General features: G+C 44.1%; 1 protein-coding gene across 3 annotated transcripts in view; it reads right to left on the bottom strand.

The window, feature by feature from the left end:
- The window catches only part of USP34 (ubiquitin specific peptidase 34), a 143,069-nt gene that overhangs the window by 8,658 nt on the left and 110,293 nt on the right, over positions 1-24,118 (bottom strand). For all 3 annotated transcript variants that reach the window (XM_063123786.1, XM_063123787.1, XM_063123788.1), the window contains exons 59-76: positions 23,413-23,498; positions 22,292-22,460; positions 21,991-22,065; positions 19,862-20,013; positions 17,403-17,451; positions 17,211-17,315; positions 17,082-17,126; positions 14,607-14,711; positions 12,296-12,443; positions 10,905-11,539; positions 10,067-10,224; positions 7,988-8,066; positions 7,744-7,870; positions 7,480-7,587; positions 6,180-6,284; positions 4,490-4,614; positions 3,929-4,052; positions 1,103-1,182 (exon numbers count right to left, since the gene is read on the bottom strand). In XM_063123786.1, the coding sequence (XP_062979856.1) occupies positions 1,103-1,182; positions 3,929-4,052; positions 4,490-4,614; positions 6,180-6,284; positions 7,480-7,587; positions 7,744-7,870; positions 7,988-8,066; positions 10,067-10,224; positions 10,905-11,539; positions 12,296-12,443; positions 14,607-14,711; positions 17,082-17,126; positions 17,211-17,315; positions 17,403-17,451; positions 19,862-20,013; positions 21,991-22,065; positions 22,292-22,460; positions 23,413-23,498 (2,475 nt within the window). The remainder of the gene's footprint in view (positions 1-1,102; positions 1,183-3,928; positions 4,053-4,489; positions 4,615-6,179; positions 6,285-7,479; positions 7,588-7,743; positions 7,871-7,987; positions 8,067-10,066; positions 10,225-10,904; positions 11,540-12,295; positions 12,444-14,606; positions 14,712-17,081; positions 17,127-17,210; positions 17,316-17,402; positions 17,452-19,861; positions 20,014-21,990; positions 22,066-22,291; positions 22,461-23,412; positions 23,499-24,118) is intronic.

Genomic DNA, 24,118 nt, shown 5'->3' with positions numbered 1-24,118 from the left:
CCTTCCAAAGAGCATTCCAGACCTTTGAGAGGTTAAAAAGCAGGACCTCCATAGTGTGGGTCTGCAGTGGAAACTTACTAATTAACATGTACCCTCTGCAGTACCTTTCTGTGAAAAGCAGCGCCTCAGATGTGAAAACATGAGTCTTGAAATGTCTGGAAAACATGTGCAAGGAAGCCCACATGGCCACCTTGCAAATTTCCTCTATGGATGCATTAACCCTAAAAGCAGCTGTATTTTGCTGCTCCCTTGAGAGAACACGCTGTGGTTTTCTCAGGATATGGGTGGCCTCCCCAGAGACTGCTATGCCAGGTCAATGGGACTCCTTCAACCATCTAGAAACATTTGAGGAAGAGACCTTCTTTCCCAAAGAAGCTTCCTTGATGGATATTTTTCTTTCCAGGTAGAATCTGAGTGACCTCTTGACATCCTACATATGCCAGGCCTTTTGCTATGATGCAACCGGCCTTGGACAGATGAAAAGCGAACAGGACGAGCAACTGCATGTCTACTTAGAAACAAGCAGCATAAGCCCCTACCGGACAAGCCTAAGAGTAAGCAGGACTGAATCACCCAACAGCTTTCTTCCAGGGCCCTGGCCTCTCCCCCCAGCAGGGAAAAGTGCCTGCACAGCAAAAAAACCTGCCCCCCTGTGTCGTTGAGAGAGGTGTTTTTATACCTGCAGCTACATAAGCATCCATATGGTACCCAAGAACATAGGAAGCTGTCCATCTACCCAGTGCTGCCCATTCTGACTAGCAACAGCTCTTCGGGGTCTTAGGCAGGTCTTTTCCATCACCTGCTCCCTGATTCTTTTAAATTGAAGTTGCCAGGGGTCAAAGCAGGTATTTCCTTCATGCAAAGCATGTACTCTAGCAATGGCCCTATTATTATTATTATTATTATTATTATTATTATTATTATTATTATTATTATTATTATTATATTATTATTATTATTATTATTATTATTATTATTATTATTACTACTACTACTACTACTACTACTACTACTACTCAGAAGTGATTTAAGGACTGGCTATGATGAACACTAAAGGTTTTTTAAACAACAACAACAATTATTCAAGTATATTTAATTTTACCTGAGTTTGGCAAAGCTCAGTCCAAAGTTTTGGGAACAAAGCTAGATGAAGAGGCAAACCTTCATATGCGACAAGGACACCTGCAATTTTAAAAGGGAAGATGTAACAATTTCTCCAGAGTGGTGTACATACTCCAAAGATTTAAAACCTAAAAATATTATACAATGAACAGGACGGCTGGCTGTCACCGCAAATTATCAAAGACATACGAGAAGCATAATACGTAACTACCATGAAAGGAAAGGAAAGAAACCCACGTCTGTAGCTGCAGCCCAAGTGACTTAGGTTGGGTACAATCACTTAACTGACAGTGCAATCCTAGGCCTGTTTACTCGGAAGCAAGGCTCACTACGCTTACAAGTTACAAGTAAAGGACGTCCACTGCATTCACTCAAGTAAGCATGTGCTGAGAAGACAGATGTGAACGCAGGAACAATTCTATTTGCTACTATAAATCAGGTCAGCTGAAAACGAGTTTGGTTCTCCAGGCTGCATTTTTTTTTTAAAAAAAATAATTAAGTGAAAGCTGCTAGTGGAACTTCTTGCACGCGGCGTTCCACCACTAGTATCTGTTGAGAACTGAAACATTTGTTTGCCATCAGTGGGCTTTAAAACAAATTCTTTTTTTTTTTAAACAGGGGTGCAGCTGGGTGATTTTAGATCCTGGACTTAATGGTCTTATAGGGCCCCCAATTTAGACAGACATGTGTATTAACTCAGTTGTGAAGCACACGGCGGGCAGGTTTGCATGACATGACAACCCACCCTGCGAATAAGCTATGCTCACCAACAGACCACTTAGCTCACCATGGGTTGTTCTCCCCCTCCTTCCCCCTCGGTCCCCTAGCTGGGATCTCAGTGTCCTTTGTGGTAGAAGCTGTCTTGTCTGCCTGTCCCGTCTCCCTTCCTGCTAACCCTAACCCTTTTTGTTTCCTGTGTTATTGGTTTTTTTCAGCCCCTGAAATGTGCACCAATGGAGCCATAATATATTGTCCCCAGAAATTTGCACGAGTGGGGCTTTAATTTTTTTTATTATACATTCTTTGTCGGTCTTTCGGAGGTGCACAGGTATGCTTAGATCTTCCCTTTCTCGAGTAGTTGGAGACTCAGGGAAGTGCTGAACGGAAGCAGGACACTGACAAGTTTCAGGTCAGCCCAGAGGATCGCCTTGCTAAGTGGGCAATACTGTCCCGTTCCCCACACTTTGCTGCACCTGCTTCTCCTGAACTTTCCCCTCTTTTCCTGGTCTGTCATTGTCAGGAATGCCTACATGCAATCTCCTCTTGTCAATGCCCTTGTATGTTTCCCACTTCACTTCATTCCCTTTGACAGCTGAAACATACAAGGGCTTGGACAAGACAAGGCATAGAGGATAGCTGTAAGTGCATACTTCTGCTCCTCTAAAAGACCAGCAGAAAATGTGTCCTGCTACAATTCAACACTTCTCTGAGTCTCCTGCTACTCAAGAAGATCTAGGCCAGTGGTTCCCAAACTGTTTCAGGTAACCGCCCCCTTGGTTCCAAAAACTCATGCCCAGTGCCCCCTACCCTACACTATAAAAATCATTATTCAGAATAGCGGTTTTCAATGACCCACTAAGGAAGGTAATAACAATAAAATTCAAAACAGTAACAATTAATTGAATATTTATTCAAAATCCGAAGCACCTGCCGCAGGCTTGCCGAGGGAGGGAGGGAAAAGAGAGCAAACGCCTCTGTTTTGCAGCCAGCGTGGCAGGGCACACCAAGCCGGGTATGTCTCTTCATTTGCATTTTGGTGCTTTTGAAACTTTTCAATTCACCGTTAAAAGGACTCTTCTTAAATGGTATTAATACATGTGTGGATCTTTCCCCTATATGGCTTGGGACCAACCTACCTTCTCCCATAAAAATGTCCCTGGGTTTTAAGACCTTCTGGAGAGGTGCTTCTTGGAAAAGACCACCTCGAGAGCCCCCCTGCCGCCCCCTTGCCTCTTAACGCCCCCCTATCAATCCCACCACCCCCAAGGGGACAGTACCGCCCACTTTGGGAACCAATGATCTAGGCTCTCCTCTCTTGCAGTAACTGCTCCGAATTGCGCAAATTTCTGGGGCCAAAAAAGAAAAGAAAAAAGAGGAAGGTGGGTTAGTGAGTGAGTGGCAGCCCCTCCAAAGTGCCGTTTGTGCATCATTGGAGGGGCTGATTTAAAGGGAAAATAACTCCCGAGCATGTGCAGTTTTGCATGTTAAACTCACTTGAGTCACAGCAGCATCACGACTACAGGAATAAAATGGTGCTTTGCATCTGCTGGCCTGATCGCCTGCCGCTCCCTATGCGGTCATTTGGAGGCCCCCCTGGACTTTGTCCCCAAGGTCCAGGTCCAGCTGCGCTACTGCTTGTTAGGTCTGAAGAGCCAGGTCAGGGGTGCCAAACCTCAGCCCTGGGGTTAAACTGCCCCTCCTAAGGCTTAGTCACTGGCAGTAAGCGCTGTAAGCTAAAACCAGGCTGGCGGTTGTGGCATCCGGGCCCACTTCCTTAGCCTTCAGCCCCACCTACAACTGAAATGAGCCCCCCTGGGAGCTTCTCCAAAACTGAATCCGGCCCTTGGGCTGAAAGATGTTCAAGTCCCCCTGGCCTGAGCTGTGAAGACAGGAGCTTTGCACCACAGTTAAAAGAACCAACATCAGAATCAGCAACGCATTAAGATTGGCTTCAAAGCGAAATAAATGCACTCTGCATTGTAGTTACTATGTAGCGGACTCTTTTTAAATAGTTCCCAAAGGAAATATTCCCAAAGGCCTTCTGGGGTGTAAGGATCCTTTAGGCAAGCTTCATCTCTGTACTTACTCATCTTCACTAAGGTTTCTGTGAACTTCTCACAGTTGATGGCAACTCGGCACAGGAGATGGATGAACTGATGATACGAAAAAAAATAATCTAGCAGCATACGGTCGTAAACTTCATCTTTGCCCTGAAGATTTAAGAGACGTGGAAAGTGACCAGTGCGCGTCTTTTCGTGGGCATTGTTTCCCTGCTCACTGCCTCTCCGCTCCCGATCCCCCGTCCCCATTTAAGCCTTGAACATGTCCGAAACCCAGCATGCGAGAAGGGGCAGAGGAGAGAAAGATTGGGAGCAGAGAAGAAAAGGACGGGATTCATCCTCCCCTCTCTGCTCCCAACAGGGTCTCATTTGAAGCGGATTCTCTCTTATAAGCCCACATACGTCACATTTAGTTGGGTTCTAAGCGTCAATGGCGAGCCGAGCACCCAAATATATTAAACAGCACAGCTCTCTTCTCCCACAGTCAAGGTACAATTCTTCTGGAGTGTCACCCACTCCCAACAACTATCCTGAAGAGAAGATCGAGGAGTCCCCCACCCACTCCAGCCTCTTCCTGACAGATGTACCTTGTTGGCTTCGACCATTGTAGGCAAGAGGCACATGTTAAGCTCAGGGCGAGGTGGGCGGATGTTACTTTTGCCTCCTATCAATTTCAGATTTTCACGGCATGGGAAGTAAGGGCCAAGAGACACTGCAACAGAGACGAGAAAACAGGCACTTACCAAATGCACCCCAATTCGGTACTTAAAAGAAGCAACTGTGTGTTTAATGGCGAAATCAAAGTGCTGGCACTGCTGATGCCCTAACAATAATAACCAACGTAACTGGTGTTTTGCCACAGTGAAGTGATATGTATTGATAGTTCAATTAAAGTCAGGAGGAAAAAAAATACTATGCCCAAAGACCAATGAGAGGTCGCTTTTCATATTATCATCGCTTTCAATATTTTCTTTACAGGTTCGACCCTGTCTAACGTTTTAGCTCTTTTCTGTCAAAGTATTGTAACCTAAGGCTAGAACTACTGCATTTCTTCGATTGTAAGACTCACACTAATTTCAGTACCACCAACAGAAAAAAAAACACAAAACCCTAAGACACACCCGCGATTCTAAGACGCACCCCGTTTTTAGAGATGTTTATATGGGGGAAAAAGTGCATCTTAGAATCGAAGAAATAGGGTAGACGTTCAGAAAAAAACACATAATATGGGGGAAGCCTGAGTTCTCCAAGCATAAGGCAAAGATGTGCCATGTGATCCCTGTCTTTCCGAGGGGGGGGGGGGGAGGGAGAGTTAGCCCATTGCTGGATGGCTCCTTCTACCAAATTGAGAAGTGGCATTTTTGGAGGGACACACTTAACCTTTTCCCTTCAAGGCTGCTTTTCCTCTGCAACCACTCTCCACCAGCCGCATGGCCCCTACTTGACAGGCAAGTGTGGTCTCAAAGCCAGGTTGAAGGGAAAGTGGCAGGCAGGCGAAGTGTTAAGCACTCCCTCCACTCTCCCACCCGTTGCTTCATCCTGGCAAATGCCTTCTCCACGGGCCACTTTGCAGGTCAGAGGCAAACACGGCATAGGGAATCCCTTCTTTACAGCCAAACATCAAGTTTCATCCTGAGACATTCAAGCCTGCAAAACTATCTGACGTTAGGGCAACTGCTTCTGAAATCTGTGTGATCCATGTCCTCTTGAGATGGACATTCTGGCTGCCCACTCTTCCCCACCGTCTTTTCATAGTGTTGCCTCCCCTACCCTTTTAAAACCATGCTTCAAATCTCCCCATCATTACCTTCAAACCTCAATCCCAATACAAGTGTATCAATAATGGTAATAACTCCCAACATTATTTTGCAGGTTTGTCACCCCCACCTCTTATCATTTGCCTGATGCTTGATAATCATGTTGATGGCCGCATTTCATCTCTGGTGACAGCAAGCACATGGACTACGACACTAACCCACCATCATTTCTTCCCACACAAAGAATCCTATCCGGTTTCTGCTTATTTCACTATCCCTACTTTGGTCTTAAGCTGTCAAATACTTTTATTTTTTAACCATACTCTCCCCTGAAATTTAACCATACCAGAAATTACTTAAATTGCCTAGATGCCTTGAGAGAGCCCACCCTCCTACCCGCTGCTCCAGGCTGTCTTTTTTCTCAACGTAAATCTCAAATCTGCCTTATTATATTCTACATAGTGCTCGGGTCTGTACGAAGCCCCTGTACACAGGGGCTTCGTCAACTGGAAATACGTACTTGGGATGTTGCTGTGGTGGTACGTGCAATGGTTGTGCTGTAGAAATGGAACCAGAGTGTGCAGGAAATCATGAGGGCTTAAGAGCACCAGCTCCTTGAGGACATCTGCAAAGGAAACACTGGGGTTGTATTCTATTTTCCAGAGGCAGGGCTGAGCGGTGCGCGCGCTTGGGGGGGGGGGGGAAGTTCTGTACCCTGTGATAACGCTTGCAAATTGAGCAGATCTGTTATCATTTCTCCCATCTTACTTGATTTATCCTGCAATATTTGCTACTTTGAATAATTTATTGTAGTTTCGTTAGCCCTGGGGGAGGGGCAAGGAGGCAGGTAGGGCACTGAAGTCCTACCCCTGACCACTGTGTAGTGTTAGTCAGCCACCCCTGTCTAGGAAAGTGAGTGGGCGATGCCTGCTACAACTTGCAAACGTAATTTTTGAAGTCCTAAGGGCTACGGACTGGGATTCTCAAGAAGCTGGGCAACCATCTGTCAGGGATGCTTTAAGGTGGATTCCTGCATTGAGCAGGGGGTGGGACTTGATGGCCTTAGAGGCCCCTTCCAATTCTACTATTCTATGATTCCAAGCTAAATTCTGTCCCCAATTATTATTATTATTATTTATTTATATAGCACCATCAATGTACAATGCAGCATTCCGTGCCTTTTTTGGACTCCCATGGCATCTGTCAATAGGCTGCAAGAACAGGAACTTTCGTAATTTGGCCTTCAGACTGCAGCTTCTTGTACTGAGTCAGAGGCTGTTCAGGAGGAAGCCCTCCCCAATTTTCTCTGAGTGGCCTGCTGAGGTGAGAAGTAGAGGGCTGAAGAAAACCCATGAGTGCCTTTAGATCCCAGTTGAAATGTTTATGCTAGCTTGGACCACACAGTCATTGTCAGGGGTATTCTGTGCAATGTTCTTCAGATGGTGGCATAGGATTTATGTTTGGAAAAACGTCAACGTTTTCTCCAATCCCAGTCTTTCTCTCCCCACACTCCCCCCCCCCCCGCCCCCATGCCCCAAATTATTTCAGGAGATGGAGACTGAGCCTATTTGTCCCTGAAGTGACTGAAGAGGAAGAGAAGGATGAATTTAAGCTCAGAGAAAGTTGGTGGTCTTATTATCACCCACTGCTATTTTTCTATGGCAGATGAGTCTCTGCCAAATTCCTTCTTCTACCCTAGAACATGTTCCCATGTTTGCACATGGACACGGAACATTAGAAACAGATAGATAAACAGAAAGCTTTCTTGAAACTATTGTGCGGCAGCAACCTCGGTCGGCGCTAATTTGAGCATGCCTTACCTATACAAGCGTTTCTAAGCTCCGGAGGACTGTACGAATTTAGCAAAGTTAAAAGTTTATGGGCAAATTCTATCCGCTCCTGCCACTGGATCAACGCTTGTTTCACATCTGCAAATACAACAGACCACCAGGTTAACACAGTTTGCCATTTAACGCTTATAAATTGTTCGTTTATAGTGGCATTATCTCTTGGTTTTTTATTATTATTTTGAAATAGAAAAATCTAAATGTTTTTTGTTCTTCGAAGAGAAATAAAATCGAAACCTTTTCTTTGCAGGTATGGCCGGGTGGATTTGAGAACAGAAAGGAATATGGACAGAAGCTCCACTAGGTCTCCAGTTACGTGGCAAGCAGTGGCTTCGTGGTACATCATGTGCAAAGTGTTGAAGGACTGCCAAAGAATAAATAAAAATAAAAATATAGCGCATTACTTACGCTTACTTTATTCTATAATATTCTCCTGGAACTAAAGGGGAAAAAAGGGGGGTAGAAAGAATAATATTCTTACCTCAGTCATCAGGATTAAGCCTCTGTTAAACACAACAAGAAGTCGGTCCTCATCAGTTTCTAATAATATTCGGAAGGCACTGGTAGGGAGGGGAAGGTAAAAAACATAAAAATAACCTTAAGGCAGAAATGTGTCCTCAAGGTGCACGTCATTCCAATTCCTCAATCTTCAAATCACAGGTATCAAACTACAATATATTTCCACGTTTCTTTTCCCCTTCCCAAGCAATGTTGAAAGTCAGTTGGAGCTGAAAAGTGGCAGTGGCTGCGTTCGGACCACACAATAGTCAATGCTGGGTTAATAGTCAACTCCACGGTTGATTATAGAGGGGGGCGCTCTCCACACAACATGATTATAATCAACCGTGGTGTGGATTAAGGCCAGCGTTGAGCTGACTGTCAACGGTGTGTTTGATTGGCCCTCTCTCCTCCCACCCCTCAGTCCTCCTGCTGATATCCCATCAGCCATTGCGAGTTCTGCTGGATGGACTAGAGTGGCAGCTGTTGCTCTTGTCAGGGGACTCTGTACTCACCAAAAATAACCAACTGTGTGCGATGAAACAGACGGTGCCCAACACAGATAACCAACAATTGTTCAAATAATCAACTCTGCGCAGCGTTAGTTATTTGTGTAGGTTCTTTTGGCTGAATAACCAAAAGTGGTGTGAAAAAATCCTGACAGACGACACATTAACCCACCGTTGACTATTTAATCCACTGTTGGTTATCGTGTTGTCCGAACCCAGTCAGTGTGCCTGAACATGGTCATCAAATTTCATTATGCTAGGTTTTGCGTGATAATAATTGTACACTTCTCCTCCTCTATTGGAAAATGTCTCTATTGTTGTGGGAGATGAATGTTCAAACGTCAAATTCTGTCATAAATATGTATACATGGCACATTTCAGTGTGATCTCTCCAGGGTTCAATGCCGGGTGCAGTTGAGGGAGGAAAAATAACCAAACTTAGGTTTGTCACCTAACAAAACAATCAAGGGGAGATGTGTACTCCAGTGGGAAGAGCCAGCACTGTAGGTGCAAAGACTCACAACACGGGCAAGAACTACTGTGATGGGGGAGAGAGATGTTCACCAATTGTGCCACCCCCGTGTGTGTGTGTGCCTGTGGGTAAAAGAATACCCACGGGGAGTTGCCACAGGAACTGTACCATAGGTATTTTCAACTATTGCACAACTGTATTCCACACAGCACTCACGCAACTAATGAATGAGCTAGAATAAAAAAATTGCATTCCTCAAAATAATAATAATACTGCATAGAATCATAGAATAGCAGAGTTGGAAGGGGTCCAACCCCCTGCTCAAGGCAGGCATTTGAAAGCAGAGAAGGTGCTGATTTTTCCACAACAGGAATGCTAATTTAAAGACAGACATCTAAAGACCTGACATTTACAAGAGAGAATTTAATTATTATTTCCTTCCATTTCTGCCCTAGCAAACCCTCCTTCTTCTCCCATTGTTATCCTCACATCACCCTGCCTTCATTCCATTCCATTTCGACTCTCTCCCAATAGCCAAAGCTCTCTGGGCTTAACATTCACTCCAATTTGCTCTATTGCAGCTTCACGCTTTTACATTTGAAGTTTTCTAACTCTTCTCCCTCCTCAAAAGAAACCCAACAACTCTTTGGCCCTTTCTTGAGAGTGTGGTGTGTTTGATTGCGAGACCATACAAATAGGGGAAACAGGAGGGTAAGAATTGGTGCAATGACCGCTGATAAGACCACAGCTCCCCCCAGCCCCCAGGCCAGGGCGTCAGATATCCCAAATGTCTGTTTCCCCCAAAGGGCACATGGGAATATCACGGCTTTCCCCTGCTTTAGGGAGTAATCATGTGCCTCTGTGACAGCAGCAGACAGGAGCAGACACCCTCCTCTGTCAACGAAGATTTATTTTTTGCAAATGCAGCTTATTCCAAGAATACAATTAAACCCAGAAAAGCATCAGAAATATTTTCTGGAATTTCAAATTCTAAGGAGTAAGACCCACTGAACTCAAGCTCTAAGGCTGCACTGCTGGAAGCAAACATTTATTCTACATTAATATTCCAGAAGTGAGGTACCTTATTAAAGTAGTCCAGCATGACCGTCCATCTAAGCAGCGGAGATAACAGCTTATGGTGGTTTTCTTAAATTGCTTAATGTCTTCCAGTTCTTCCTCTCTCATATCTGGCCGCTGAGCTACAAACAGTTGCATGAGGTTGAACAGCTCCTCCACTGCCTAAACAAACGGAACAAGCATCACATTACAGCAAACAACGCAATGAAGAAATCCTCAAGTCCTCATCATTGCTTCACTGGAAGGAAAATGCTCTGACAAAGGGAACGTTTCATGAATTTCTGGATTTACATCCCCAAGGCATTACGTTCAGGTTATCTTAAAAAGGCGTGTTCCTGAGCCTGGCCTCTTTTCTAAATGCCTATTATTTGACAATAAACATTGACATTTCTGCAATAAAAAACCATTTTAAAAAATTACAAAATGAAAACAAACTGGACCAAATAAAAGGTGCGCGTTCTAAAATGGGGGAGTTTTACTGAAGACGGAACTTTACTGAATTACAGAACTCAACAGGCTTTTTGATTCCTTTATGGTCTTCAAATTAGGTATCAACCACTGGAGACCCCCGGGGCCAAAAACATCCCTCTGAGTACCACCAACTAGCCTCCGTTTGCCAATGCAGAGACAAGAGATGCACTTTGAAGTGCTGGTGCTCCATTTGGGACGGCGGACGAGGATGGGTTCTTGATCACCATCTTCCCTCTTTTCCTCTAAACAGCCCTCCTCCCATAAAACATTGCTAGCCAGTCCAGAATTTTAAATGCCTCCTCCGTCACGAGGTTGCTTACCTCTGCAAATCTACAATGTTCCTACCTCCCCTGCCCTACGAACGGACTTACCCCTGGGTACTGGCTGGCATGCGGTGTGAGATTCTTAAATGCCCACTGGATGTTTTGATGAGAAGCCAGCTGCCTGGTGAATGCAGGGGACTGCTCACAGCACAGCCGCAGAATGCCATAGTAAGCAGGCAGCATCCCGCGGTTAAAGAGCACCACATCCTGATCGTCATGGTCCGCCAGGATGTAATTGAAGGCAATGTTCTTGGTTACCACGGGGTTCTGCACAATAAGGCGCACGTTTTCGGGGCAGTCAACACAGACGTTGTACCAGAAAGAGAGCAGGGCCTGCTTGTTATGGTTGGTGGCAATGGCGGGCTCAGAAAGCTTCGGCTGGAAAAGGTTCCATAAGTCCATGAAGTAGGTAGAAAACATCAGTTTTTCCGTTTTGGAGATTAAACAGTAAGTCATGAAACTGAAGTAGGGCACCAGCTTTGTAGTCCCGTGAACAGCAGCATCAACATAGAGCTTAGCTCGTGAGAGCAGCCCAAGGAGTACGTTATAGACCTGGTGAAGGACAACCGTAGTATCTGGACTCAGGGGAAGGTCTCGGGTAGGGATGTGTAGCGAGCGGGTGGATCGGAACATCTGCCGGAATGAGTTGCTTGGAATAAGAGAGACCAGAAGGTAGGCTGCAGCTGCAGGGGATAAACACACCAGGTGAGCCCACTAACCCAGCCTTTCTAAGGTTGTGCATACGCACTTTTAAAATCATAGAATAGCAGAGTTGGAAGGGGCCTACAAGGCCATCGAGTCCAACCCCCTGCTCAATGCAGGAATCCACCCTAAAGCATCCCTGACAGATGCTTGTCCAGCTGCCTCTTGAAGGCCTCTAGTGTGGGAGAGCCCACAACCTCCCTAGGCAACTGGTTCCATTGTCGTACTGCTCTAACAGTCAGGATGCTTTTCCTGATGTCCAGCTGGAATCTGGCTTCCTTTAACTTGAGCCCGTTATTCCGTGTCCTGCACTCTGGAAGGATCGAGAGGAGATCCTGGCCCTCCTCTGTGTGACAACCTTTTAAGTATTTGAAAAGTGCTATCATGTCTCCCCTCAATCTTCTCTTCTCCAGAAAATGGAACGGAGCTTTCTGTTTAAAGCGTGGCCTGCATAAAACTACACTCCCATTACCACACAAAGGTCAGGTGAGAACAGAGAAATGCAGCCAGGCTGTACAACATAGCACAGTAACTCAGCTGCAGAAGTAGTGCTGCGATGCCTGGACTTAGATTTCCAAATAGTCCCATGCAGTGTTGGCCCACTGCAGTGTTTGGTCACGCAAAAAACAGCATAATCAGCAAAACAGCAGAACCCACATTTGTACTTATAATGTCAATTAAAACAGAACTGTCCAGAAGATCAGAAAAGGAAATTTTTCTCCCACTTAACAACTTACAGGTTCTCACTCTAGGGTAGTTATGTGCCAAAAGAAAGCGTTCCACCCAGTTCTCCATATTCTGCAACACCCAACTGTGGGCAAGTTTATTTCGAGGCGTCTGCACCGCTAGCCAATCCAGGCACTGAGAAGGGTTGTACTCAATCACCTAGACAAATGGGGAAAATGGAAAAATCACCCCAAAAAATAAACACATCCTAATCACCAACAATCCAGACTACTGGGTGGCATTCCATGTACTCCGAACACATCCACGACAAAAAAGATTGCCAGTGTTGTATGAGACTACCTGTGTGCTTTTTTACAGGCAGGTGTATCGCACCCAGTGTGCAGTCTTGCACATTTGGTAAATGGGTGAATTTTCCTTTCATATTTAGCATCTAACCAACCATTTTCACTTCAACATACAACGAAATGTCCAAGCAGCCATTGTGCCTTTTCTGTTAAGAACTCTGAGAGTATCAAATAGCCAAGGACAAATACACCCAGATCTACAATTCCAAAACAGTGCAGAAAGAACATGGAATTAGGTGCAGAGTAGGTATATCGTGGAATTTGTGCGTCTGTCCCCAGGCTTTCCAAATTAAACACATTAGCATATATTTTGTGTTTTTTTTGTGAACTCTACAGAGAGCTTTGGCTATTGGGCTGTATAGAAATGCAGTAAATAAATATTTTGCCATTTTTTCCGCTGTTCTTCCTAATTTATTCTGCTGTTGCTAGTCATGGGGAGGGGCAAGGAGGTAGGCAGGACTCTGATGCCCCGCCCCCAACCACTGGAAACATCTCCCCATTTATCTTCTGAAATGTTAGCAAGCATCACCCACAAACTTCCAAGCATATCTTTGCAGCTATAAGAGCGGGAAACCTGGTTTAAAGGAGTTTAACGTTTACTGAGTCTCAAGAATCTATTTTTTCTCTTTTCAAAATAATGCTCAAGGTTCTCTACTCCACCATGGCAAATGGTTAAAGCTGTTCCACCTTCCAGACACGAGCAATATGCATTTCACAGCAATAACATAATGCCTGGGTGTGATGCACACAACATGTACGTTTCTTCCTACACTGATCCACAACATTCCGCTTCTTTCCTTTCTCATAGCTATCTTTGTGGATTCTGTCTCCTTGCTTCCGCTCAGTATGAATATGGAATCATGTGCGGATCGATGGGCTTAACATTTTCAAATGACTTGTTAATAATTGTTTTGGAAGGGATAAAAAGATCAGGCTTTACTTAAGAACATAAGAAGAGACACGCTGGTTCAGACCAAGGGTCCATCTAGTCCACCACTCAGTTCACACAGTGGCCAGCCAGCTGTCCACCACAGACAGGATACAAGTGCAACAGCACCCTCTCACCCATATCCCCCAACAACTGGTGTATATTGGGCTTACTGCCTCTGATACTGGAGGATGCACTTTACCAATCAGGACTAGTAGCCATTGATCGCCCTCTCCTTGTCCCAAACCATGATAATGCAGTATGTAGCCTGATGGATTCCATAAACTTCATCTGACCTCCAGCTTATTCAACTTCCTCTGATGTCTACTGGCAGTGCTGAGAATTCTTGTGCTTACTAATGATTTTGGGTTGGATCCAGATAGTTGGCTGAAATCAATGGGAGTTAAGCCAAGTCATGACTAACTTGTCCCATTGATTTCAATGGGACCAAAGTTTAACAAAGATCCAACCCTGTGTCTGTAAACTCCAAAGTCGGATAGGCTTTTTTCCATATGCTAATGGGATTTTATCCAGAGGATAATAAGGACAGTTGCAAAAAGTCTGACTCAAATTGTTCACTGGATGAGTTGGCAGAGTTGTCTCATGAGACTATGCCACCTCAGCTTCCCCCATGGGAAATAATTTGCTTGAAAGCCCTCCGAGAGAAGGTAAAGAAGTCCCCACATGAAGGCTGAAGGGGCACAGTCCTATGAGAGAATTCTACCATCTTAGTTTCATGTCACAGGCACTTTTTTCACACACTAGCTAAAAACTACAAATCTTTTAAATATAATTCAATGCCCTGGAGAAGAAAGATCGATAGGAGAACCAACAGAGCTAACCCTTTCCTTCGCCCTGTCTATTGTTTGATACAGGAAGGCTCTACCCAAATACATTGGATTATCCATCAAAGGAAAGACCTACAGTTTTCAGAGTTTCTTGAGGAGTGGAAGAGGCTTAACGATTAAGCTATCCAAGTTTGCAGATGAAACATTTCTTTGAAAGCGATTATCTCTCAATAGCTTAGTGGGGAGATAAGATCAAGGGCAGAGGGACCCTAAATCTCGGTTTAAGCTCTGCATACTTTACCTCCCATATCCTCTGGAGAATGTAAGAAGCAAAAGGTGGCATTCCTGGAGGTCCACCTGCAAACTCCATAAGCATGGTCAACAACTTGAAAAATGGATTGGCAGCCTGTAACGTGTAAAAGAAAAAAAAATGTGTTGAAGCAGTGAATAAAACCTACGAGGAAAGCATAGACGGGCCTCGAAGACCAACTTTTAGCCCATGATTGATTTTATTCTGTGAATGATGCATGTGCATTTACGCAGCTGTGAGATTTAAATTCTGCAGCTAGTACAAAACGCCTTGAGAACTACTGAAGGATGTATGCAACTACTGCAGCAGTCTTTAGCCAAGTCCTGAGGTCATGAATCCATCGACTCGTCCGTCTTCGATTGCAAGCAGTGTTATGCCTGCACACACCGCACAAGGACAATCAAATGCAGCCCATCATTTATAAAGAGCAGGTGAGCGCACCCACAGAGACTTGGCAGAAGGTGATGGTAGAAAAAGGAGGCTTCTGTGCACACAGGCACATTGTCCTTCAAACAGTCCTCATCAGTAGAGGCTGAGCACAGTTCCCCGCAGGAGTCAACAGTAGCCAGTTATTATATGGGAAGGAGGAAGGAGGTGTAATCTGAGACACCCTGGATTCCATTTCTTGATATGGTAGATATCTTGGCCTTCGGAAACTCCTTTATATCCCAGCTTCACCTACTTCTACTGGCCATGGCTCTCCAGAGGAGAATCTTTCCTTCCTTGTTCTTTTCAACTGGAGATGCCAGAGCCTTTTAGGAGTGTAACAAACAGTGTAACGTATACCCCAAGGGTATTCTGGAGTTGTCCTTCTGAGCACCTCTTCCTGCCGCACGGCAAAAATGAATTTTAAAACCTTTTGTAACAGAGTTAACAAAAGCAGCATACATACAGCGCGGCAAGCAGCAACACCACTTTGAGCAGTGGTGTTGCTGCTCAAAGAGGGGAAAGAAGTTAAATCTCTGTGATTAAGCAAAAAGCCCTTGGCCTAGCTTCATGTCGTTCACCTGATCTTGGCCAGTTTCGTCAAATACGAAGCAAAAATAACAGCTGGCTTATATGATCACCCACAGAGAGCACAACATTGGGTGCTAGGCTCATGGTCCTGCACTGAGAGCTGGATTTCCCTCTGGCACCAGGTCAACAGTGAGGGAGGAAGCAGCAGCCAGGCACCTCTCCACCGTGCCTGGGTCCAGCTCCGGCTGAGAGCCCCCTCCCTCCTGCTACCAACTGTCTCTGCAGAGGCCACCAGTGAGGGAGGAAGCAGCAGCCAGGCACCTCTCCATCATGCCTGGGTCCAGCTCCAGCTGAGAGCCCCCTCCCTCCTGCTACCAACTGTCTCTGCAGAGGCCACCAGTGGGGGAGGAAGCAGAAGCCAGGCACCTCTTCATCATGCCTGGGTCCAGCTCCAGCTGAGAGCCCCCTCCCTCCTGCTACCAACTGTCTCTGCAGAGGCCACCAATGAGGGAGGAAGCAGCAGCCAGGCACCTCTCCACCGTGCCTGGGTCCAGCTCCGGCTGAGAGCCCCCTCCCTCCTGCTGTCACCTGTAACTGCTGAACTTTCCAACTAAGATTGTAGTGCCTGAATTTGCTTTCCTTTCCCCCCTCCTCCTCCTCCCTCCCAATCCCCTTTCCTTTTGTGTCATGTCTTTTAGATTGTAAGCCTGTGGGCAGGGACTGTCAAGAAATACTTTTGTAAGCCGCCATGAGAGCCTTTTTTGGCTGAATGGCGGCATAAAAATCCTTAAATAAATAAATAAATATTAAAAAAAACCAGCAGGCAGCAACACCACTGTAACACTATAAAGGGCTGCTGGTCGTTCATTCATTCATTGCATTTATATCCCGCCTTTTTTCCTCCAAGGAATGCAAGGTGGTGTACTCCTCCTCCCCTCCATTTTTATCCTCACAACAACAACCCTGTGAGGTAGGCTGGGCTGAGAGTCTGTGACTGGCCCAAAGTCACCCAGTGAGCTTCCTTGGCTGAGTGGGGACTAGAACCCAGGTCTCCCGACTCCCAGTCCAACACTTTAGCCACTACACCACACTGGCAATTCCCAGGACAGGGGAGGGGGGGTGAAGCAGCATTTTGGATACTCTGTAAACGTTTTGACTCTTAGGACTTTGCAGAGTGGGGCTTTTAATGATCACACTCCCCTTCAACCTGGAAGAGCCTTGGCATGACAGAGCTTCACTTCAGCCAAGACATGGTTCATGTACATGTGTAACAGCACCAAGGTTCAGGCTGGTTTCTGGCCCCAGTGCAAGGACAATGACCTCAGTGCAAAGGAAACAATAGTACACCCCTGTGAAAGGGAGGGGAAAAAGCAGCGGCTCACAAGATGGGACTATGAAACAAAGGCTGGTCTATGTGAATCATTCAATTAGGGGCAGATTGTAGTTGTAACAGTTTTGAAAAAGATCAACAAACGTTTTGAAAGATTGTAGTAGTATACCGTTACATACCTCAGGCGTCAGCTTGGCTATAGATGTGAAAAGCATGGATACAATCTGTAAGAGGGAAAGAAAAACTTAGATTCTATGCATGAAGTGAAGCTCTTGGAATGGTCAGAATTGACAGCCGCTGATACTTACATGTTCTGCAAGCCTGTTATTATACCGACAAAGGCTGAAAATAAGATTGCAGGTCTGCCTGATGTTGATGCCGTCACGGATATGTTGAAACAAGAAAGGAAAACCCTGGAATAAATTCAAAGGTGTTACTACAGCAGGCGTTTTTTTGAAACGTGAGTTTTAAAACCGTTGTTTAATATCCAGAACTATTACCTTGCCTCCCGTTAACGCTGCCATGTCATTTTGGGATAAAGTCAAGTGCCTAAAACACAGACAAAAACTGGATCAAGTCATTTCAGCAATCAACTAGACTAAAAAAAAAAAAACACCCAAAAAACAGAGATGCTTTCCTGTAAGTTTCATTCTCCCAGAGTGGTTAGAACAAAGTTGTATAAACGTGAAGTCAGACAAATGGAAGGACGGCTCTAGCAAGCTATGTCAAGAGCTGTGGAGACACCTCAATCTCCCTTGCAAATAGGTGTGGGGCCCCCCACAAAATTAACGGGGAGGGTATTTCCTGCCTCAATTCAGGACCCAAAATGGCAACAGAATGACAAACACACACTGGTTCAAAATGTGGAGGCCGGGAAGAGTGTGACAGCGTGGGGGCTACAGGTAAACATTTTTCTCTCTTTTTTTAGTGGTGCCACAGAAACACATACATGGACATTGGACAGATTTATTTATTTTATTTATTTCATTTATATCCTGCCTTTTTTCCTCCAAGAAACGCAAGGCAGCGTACATAATCCTCCTCCTTTCCATTTTATCCTCACAACAACAACCCTGTGAGGTAGGCTGGGCTGAGAGTCTGTGACTGGTCCAAAGTCATCCAGTGGGTTTCCAGGGCCGAGTGGGGGCTAGAACCCGGATCTCCTGACTCCTAGTCCAACACTTTAGCCACTACACCACACGGGCTTCTATTTACTCTGAAGTCCAGAGTGCAGACAGATGAAAGGCCTCCTGACCAGCAGCCCTGCCTCTTCTCCGCTGTGGCTGTGGAATGAGCTCCCCAGAGAGGTCCGCCTGGCGCCTACACTGTACTCCTTTCGTCGCCAGCTATAGACCTTTTTATTCTCTCAGTATTTTAACACCTAATTTTAACTTCAATTTAAATGTTATGGTTCTAATTCTGTATTTTAACCTTATATCAATTTCCGCTGCGTGGTTTTATCCTGGTTGTGCTTTTTTTCTACTGTATTTTATATTTGTGTTTTTTAGACTGTTGGTTGTTTTATTATGGTTTTAATTTTTGTGAACCGCCCAGAGAGCGGTTATTTATGAAATAAATAAATAAATAAAATAGTCGAGAGGAGGCATCGCCAGGCAAAAATGGGGGGTGGGTGGGAGGAGTACATACAATTTATAGAGAAGATTGGAATAGACCAAATCAGACCACTGGTCCATCTACCTCACTATGTCAGCACTGACTGGCAGAGTTTCAAACAGGAGTCTTTTCCAAGCCCGAGCTGGCAATGCTAGGGATTGAACCTGTGACCTTCTGAATGCAGCACACATACTCTACCACTGAGCTACGGCCTCTCCCCTGGGGTAAACAGGCTTACTAGAGCCACTGATGCTGCACTGGTGCAAACATGCGCTATCATCAGGACGGCCAGAGATTGCACCAGAGATGCACAATGTGGTATCAGCCAAACCACCTACATACGCAGCAGCCAAAGCCAAAAAAAAACCCCTGTAAGGGTGCAGAGGCTGTGCTGCCATAATCTTAACAGGTTGGTTCACATCACTCCAATCTTAAATGAACAGCCCTGGTTGCTTATTTGTTGCCAGGCCCAATTCAACCTGCTGGTAGTTCCCTTCAAAGCTCTAAACCGCTCGGGAGCACCAACACTTCAAAGAGTGCCTCTTCCCAGTCCAGCCTCCCCTGGTCTTAAGACCTGTCGTTGAGGTCAAGTGTGCAAGCGTGCCGATGCTTATTGGCAGTGCGCTGCGTGCGAAGGCTTCTTGCAATGTGCTCCTCCTCAAGAGGGACGCCCGGTATTTGTCACGAAGTTAAAACAAATCCTTTTAGCCGGGGCATTTTAATTTGCAGCACAGCCCACTGCGCCTTCGTAATTTAAACTATCCGTGAAACGTTATTGCTGCCTTTTATCTTGGTTTGCTGAATATTGCTTTTATTACATTTTCAAACCATGTATTATTTATATCGTACACCTGAGTTGCCGTGAGCACCTTTGCCTTGGTAGAAAGGCAGGGATGCACATCAAATCAATCAACGAATACCCAGCCCTGGAATCTCATGTGATGAAGGGTGGCACAGAGATATTTTGAATAAACACATAAACTGGTTTCTCTCTCTTCTTTTCATTTTTCTTTCTTTTTTTTTCTTTAATAGCCTCCACATCCCGTGAAGCGAATCCTAAGCAAGATAGTGTTTCATCAGTAAGTCATCCACTGAACTGGAACGGAGGAGAGAGAGGCAAATCACTTTGCTGGCTTCACACATGGCCAGACTCTCCACTACTCTTGGTCCAGTTCCCCCCTCTGCTGGACAGCTCAGCTCACTGCAAGAAGAAAGAAGTGGGCATCCACCCAAAGCATGGTGGCCTATTGCATCAACTGATGCACTACTCTTACATGAGTCACTCTAAAGGTCAGCTGCATCAGAGGGTGGTGTGTGTGTATATGTGTGTGTACACCCTCCTTACCTCTCCGAGCGAGATTGTTCAACCAGAAGAGCTATGAGAGCTATCATCTTTTCAAGTGCAGCAGGCCTGTATTTTTCTTCTGCTAAAGAAAGGATGTCTTCCTCTTCCTCCTCCTCCTCTCCTTCTTCTTCCGATAACACTTCAACTTGTGGCTGAAGAACAAGCAGGCGGGGGAAAACCCATAATTTTGACGGCAGACTTTTAAACGTCAAAGTCTCCAGAAAGATTTCTCTTATGGATGTTGATTGCGCTTAAATCCACAGATTAGCAATTTTATTATCTATATATCCCTCCCTTTTTCACTATGCTAGGCCCCAATACACCAATTCTGTTCAGAAACCAAAAAATAACAATCTAGTATCTTTAGTGGTTTTGTAACACCCCCTCTTCTTTTTTTATCCCTACTTTGTACTGTTTTATATAATGGTGTATCTTCTTGTTTTATATTGGTCTGTTGACTGTAAATAAAGAAATACTAATACTAATACACACTAAAATATATTAACTTTATAGCTACACACACCTCATACTCTTTCCGCGCTGATATGGGGATAATAATACTGACACACAGGGATATGCTATTAAGATCTGTGTGAAATCCTTTGAACATTCAGAAAGTACAAACTATAAACGCTAAGTATAATAATCAAGCAATCAAATTACTCTGCATCAAGACTGAATAACAAGGGTATAAGGGGTGCTTGTGGGTCCCTGGTAGACATTTGGTTGGCCACTGTGTGAACAAAATGCTGGTCTGGATGGACCCTTGGTCTGATCCAGCAGGGCTCTTCTTATGTTCAGAACATATAAAGCTTAAGACATTCTTGCACATCTGAAATATGTAATACGGACATTTAAACCAGTGGACTGGACCCAATGTCAAGCGAGAGGATTTCTCCATCCTCTCCTCCACATCGCAGTCCCTCATACATGCCCCAAATTTTGCTGTGGGGGATCCCCCAACAGTCCAGAGCAAATTTAGGGGGAGTGTGGGGAGAGGGATCCATTCCATTAGCAGCTGACCAGCATTGGATTCAACACAATGCTTTCCAAACTTCCTGCCCTCAGGGAACGCTTTCCACACCAATGTGTTTGCTAAGCAATCCTTGCTTGTTTGCTGTGGAACCCCCAAGTGTGCTGGAATGCACACTTAGTTCACATGGAGTGCTGGCCAGACCTCTTGGGCCTCAGCCATTTCACCATACAAATGGAGAGTGCACCCATACACTTGCTGGTAACCCTGAGGACAAACACTGCAGGGGGCAAATCAGCAGTGATGGGTAACTTATCCTTCTGGTAGCTTTGCCACTTCTTGTTTAAAAACCTCTAAAGGAATGCCCCCCCCCATACCCCAAAATACAGCTTGTGTATCTTTTATAAAGGTTTCATTCAGGGTGGATTTGATTTAAATCACTACTCAGAAAGACTCGATTTAATCATGTGTCTTCACCCCACCCCAAAAAGTGCACTCTTCCTCGCTATATTTTACACAACTCCGTTACCAAAGACTCATTCTTGCTGGTATAATCTTAATTTTTACAACCAGATGAAGGTTTCATTTTTAGAATAGCAACTTTTCAGATTAGTTTTACAGTTATATATAAAAAAATACTGATTTGGTTATACTATTAGAAACACATCATAGATAGATAATTATGAAATTATTGCGAGGTGGAATTATTGAGAGTTTAATAGATTAATCATTCATATTTGGACAACTTTTCTGCTGTACTTTATTGGAAGGAGAAAAATAATCTTACAGAAACCTCTGGAAGAGTATGACATTGTGAATGGATTAATGGAACTCATTTACCAAAAGATTTAAACAGCCTCATGCTACACAATTAAAAACTAATCCTTATTTCATGATGAATAACCTTTGGACTATAATGTATCTTAAATAGAAAACTATCTTTAGATAGATTTTTCCTCAAAAAGCATTTCTTTTAAAAAACACACACAACCCGATTTAAATTTTAAAAATCCCCCAAAAAATAAATCATTGATTTTTTATCCACCCTGGTTTCAATGATCAAAACTTATTTCAATCATTTTAACCTCAATTATTATTTGATATGAAAGGTGAACATATATACTTTTCTATATATGCAAGGCTATTGCTGACTTACATTTTCAGGCCCTTTAGTTCCCATGTAGAAATGGACCATTGTTGATATTGCTTGCAGTGAAAGCAAGAACTGGTTCTGGAAACAGTAGAACATTAGAACGCGTGAGCAATAGGGCTTATTTATTTCCTGCTTTGCTCTCTCAGGGTGGCTTTACAATAAACACAGAAATACAAGGACAAGAGTTAAAAAACGAATACGGTAAAACCAAAACAGTCTGGAACAGCAGATAGCAGAGCAGCATGGCAACACGCGCTATTCCCAATACAAGCGGCAGAACTGAAACAAGTAGAACTACACTCACCTCCTCTTCTCCCATTTTGGCAAATTCATAAAGAAAGGCAAAGTACTCTGTGAGATGTTTACTGTGAGGTTTAACACCATGTTCCATAATTGACAACAGAGTCTTCACAAAGCGAGTTACACATGAGCGACTACCAATATCTTCCACAGGGCCATCCATGTCATCCGAACTGAAAATACATTTCAATTTGCATCATTCAGTGTGTATATTAAAGTCGCTGGAGGTAAAACGATCTCAGACCCATCTAAAGGGATGTTCAAAGAGCCCATGTTTTTACGCACCCTTATAGCATACTATGTCCGACAGCTAAGACTGCAATCCTACGCACATTTGCCTGGGAATAAGTTCTACTGCACTCCTGCTCCTTCCTATCTCTCCTCTCTCATCTCACACTATTGCCCCGCTCGTGCTCTTCGCTCCTCTGATGCCATGTTTCTCGCCTGCCCAAGGGCCTCTACTTCCCTTGCTCGGCTTCGTCCATTCTCTTCTGCTGCCCCTTACGCCTGGAACGCTCTTCCAGAACATTTGAGAACTACAAGTTCAACCGCAGCTTTTAAAGCTCAACTAAAAACTTTTCTTTTTCCTAAAGCTTTTAAAACTTGATGTTGTGCAGACTTCTACTGTTACTTTCTACTGTTAGTTTTACCCTACCCTGTGCCTGCTTACCCTACCCTGTACCTGTTTGCATTCTCTTCCCCTCCTTATTGTTTTACTAGGATTTTATTAGATTGTAAGCCTATGCGGCAGGGTCTTGCTATTTACTGTTTTACTCTGTACAGCACCATGTACACTGATGGTGCTATATAAATAAATAAATAATAATAATAATAATAATACTCAATGGGACTTACTTCAGAATTATAATGCTAAAGATAAGACTGCACAGGAAGTAAATCCTTCTCAAAGTTACAGGGCCTAACTGAAGAAAGGTAACTATCAGAAAAAGGTGTGCCAATAAATAACATCAAAAACACGACCCAAGGAGGGCAATTGTTTAGCTTGAGGTAGAAAAGCTTGAAATATATTTGTTTAATGCTTTTAAATCATAGTTTAGCATTTTGAAACAAGTCTTTGCAATAGGTGAAATAATTTTAATACGAAATCAGGTTCAAATATTTTACCAGTCTTCTATTCCTGGCTGTAGGTAAAGGTGAGCGTGGACTGGCCTCAGCCGCTGGATTACATGAATACACAAGCGCTGAAACATCTGGAAAATAAAGAGCCAGGGGCTGACTTTATATAGGGTTTTAAAGGGCTTCAAAAATATAAGGTTCTCAGCTTACTTGGTTCAAAAGTTCAGTCATGGTTTAAGTACCATTATTTAGATATTACGTATCTAAGGGCTTCTGCAGACATTTCGCTTCTCAGGGGTGCGTCTAAGTTGTTTGAAGCGTACTGTTAAATGTATGACGTATAAATGCAAGAAATATGTGCTTGCAAATATATTTAGGTACATGCAAAAATTCCAGGCATCCATGTTGCTCTATTAGGAAAATATATATATCGAAGAGCCATGATAAGGTAATACCTTCAAATAGGATTGATTCAAGTGTCACAAAAGAGAAGTTTTTTCAGTTCTCAGAACTCTTCTTCAGGTTGGATATTAAACAAAACAACATAAAAAAGGGGACGGAGCAGGAGTAAATTTTAATGCGGTTTCTTCTGCTGTGTTTTTTTTTTTTTTTAAAAAAGTTGTAATACGGAGTGCAGGTAGAAAAGGGAGACCACCATTTGAAAAATAAAGGGTTTACTTAAAAATTGGAAGCAATAATTATAACAAAACCATTCTCATACCCTATCAACTAAAATTAATCAGTTAAGGGCACA

The sequence above is a fragment of the Elgaria multicarinata genome, chromosome 4 (genome assembly GCF_023053635.1).
Source record: "Elgaria multicarinata webbii isolate HBS135686 ecotype San Diego chromosome 4, rElgMul1.1.pri, whole genome shotgun sequence".
In the NCBI taxonomy this organism is placed as follows: Eukaryota; Metazoa; Chordata; class Lepidosauria; order Squamata; family Anguidae; genus Elgaria; species Elgaria multicarinata.
Note: the sequence above shows the minus strand (reverse complement) of the source record. Positions and strands in the feature narration are given on the sequence as shown.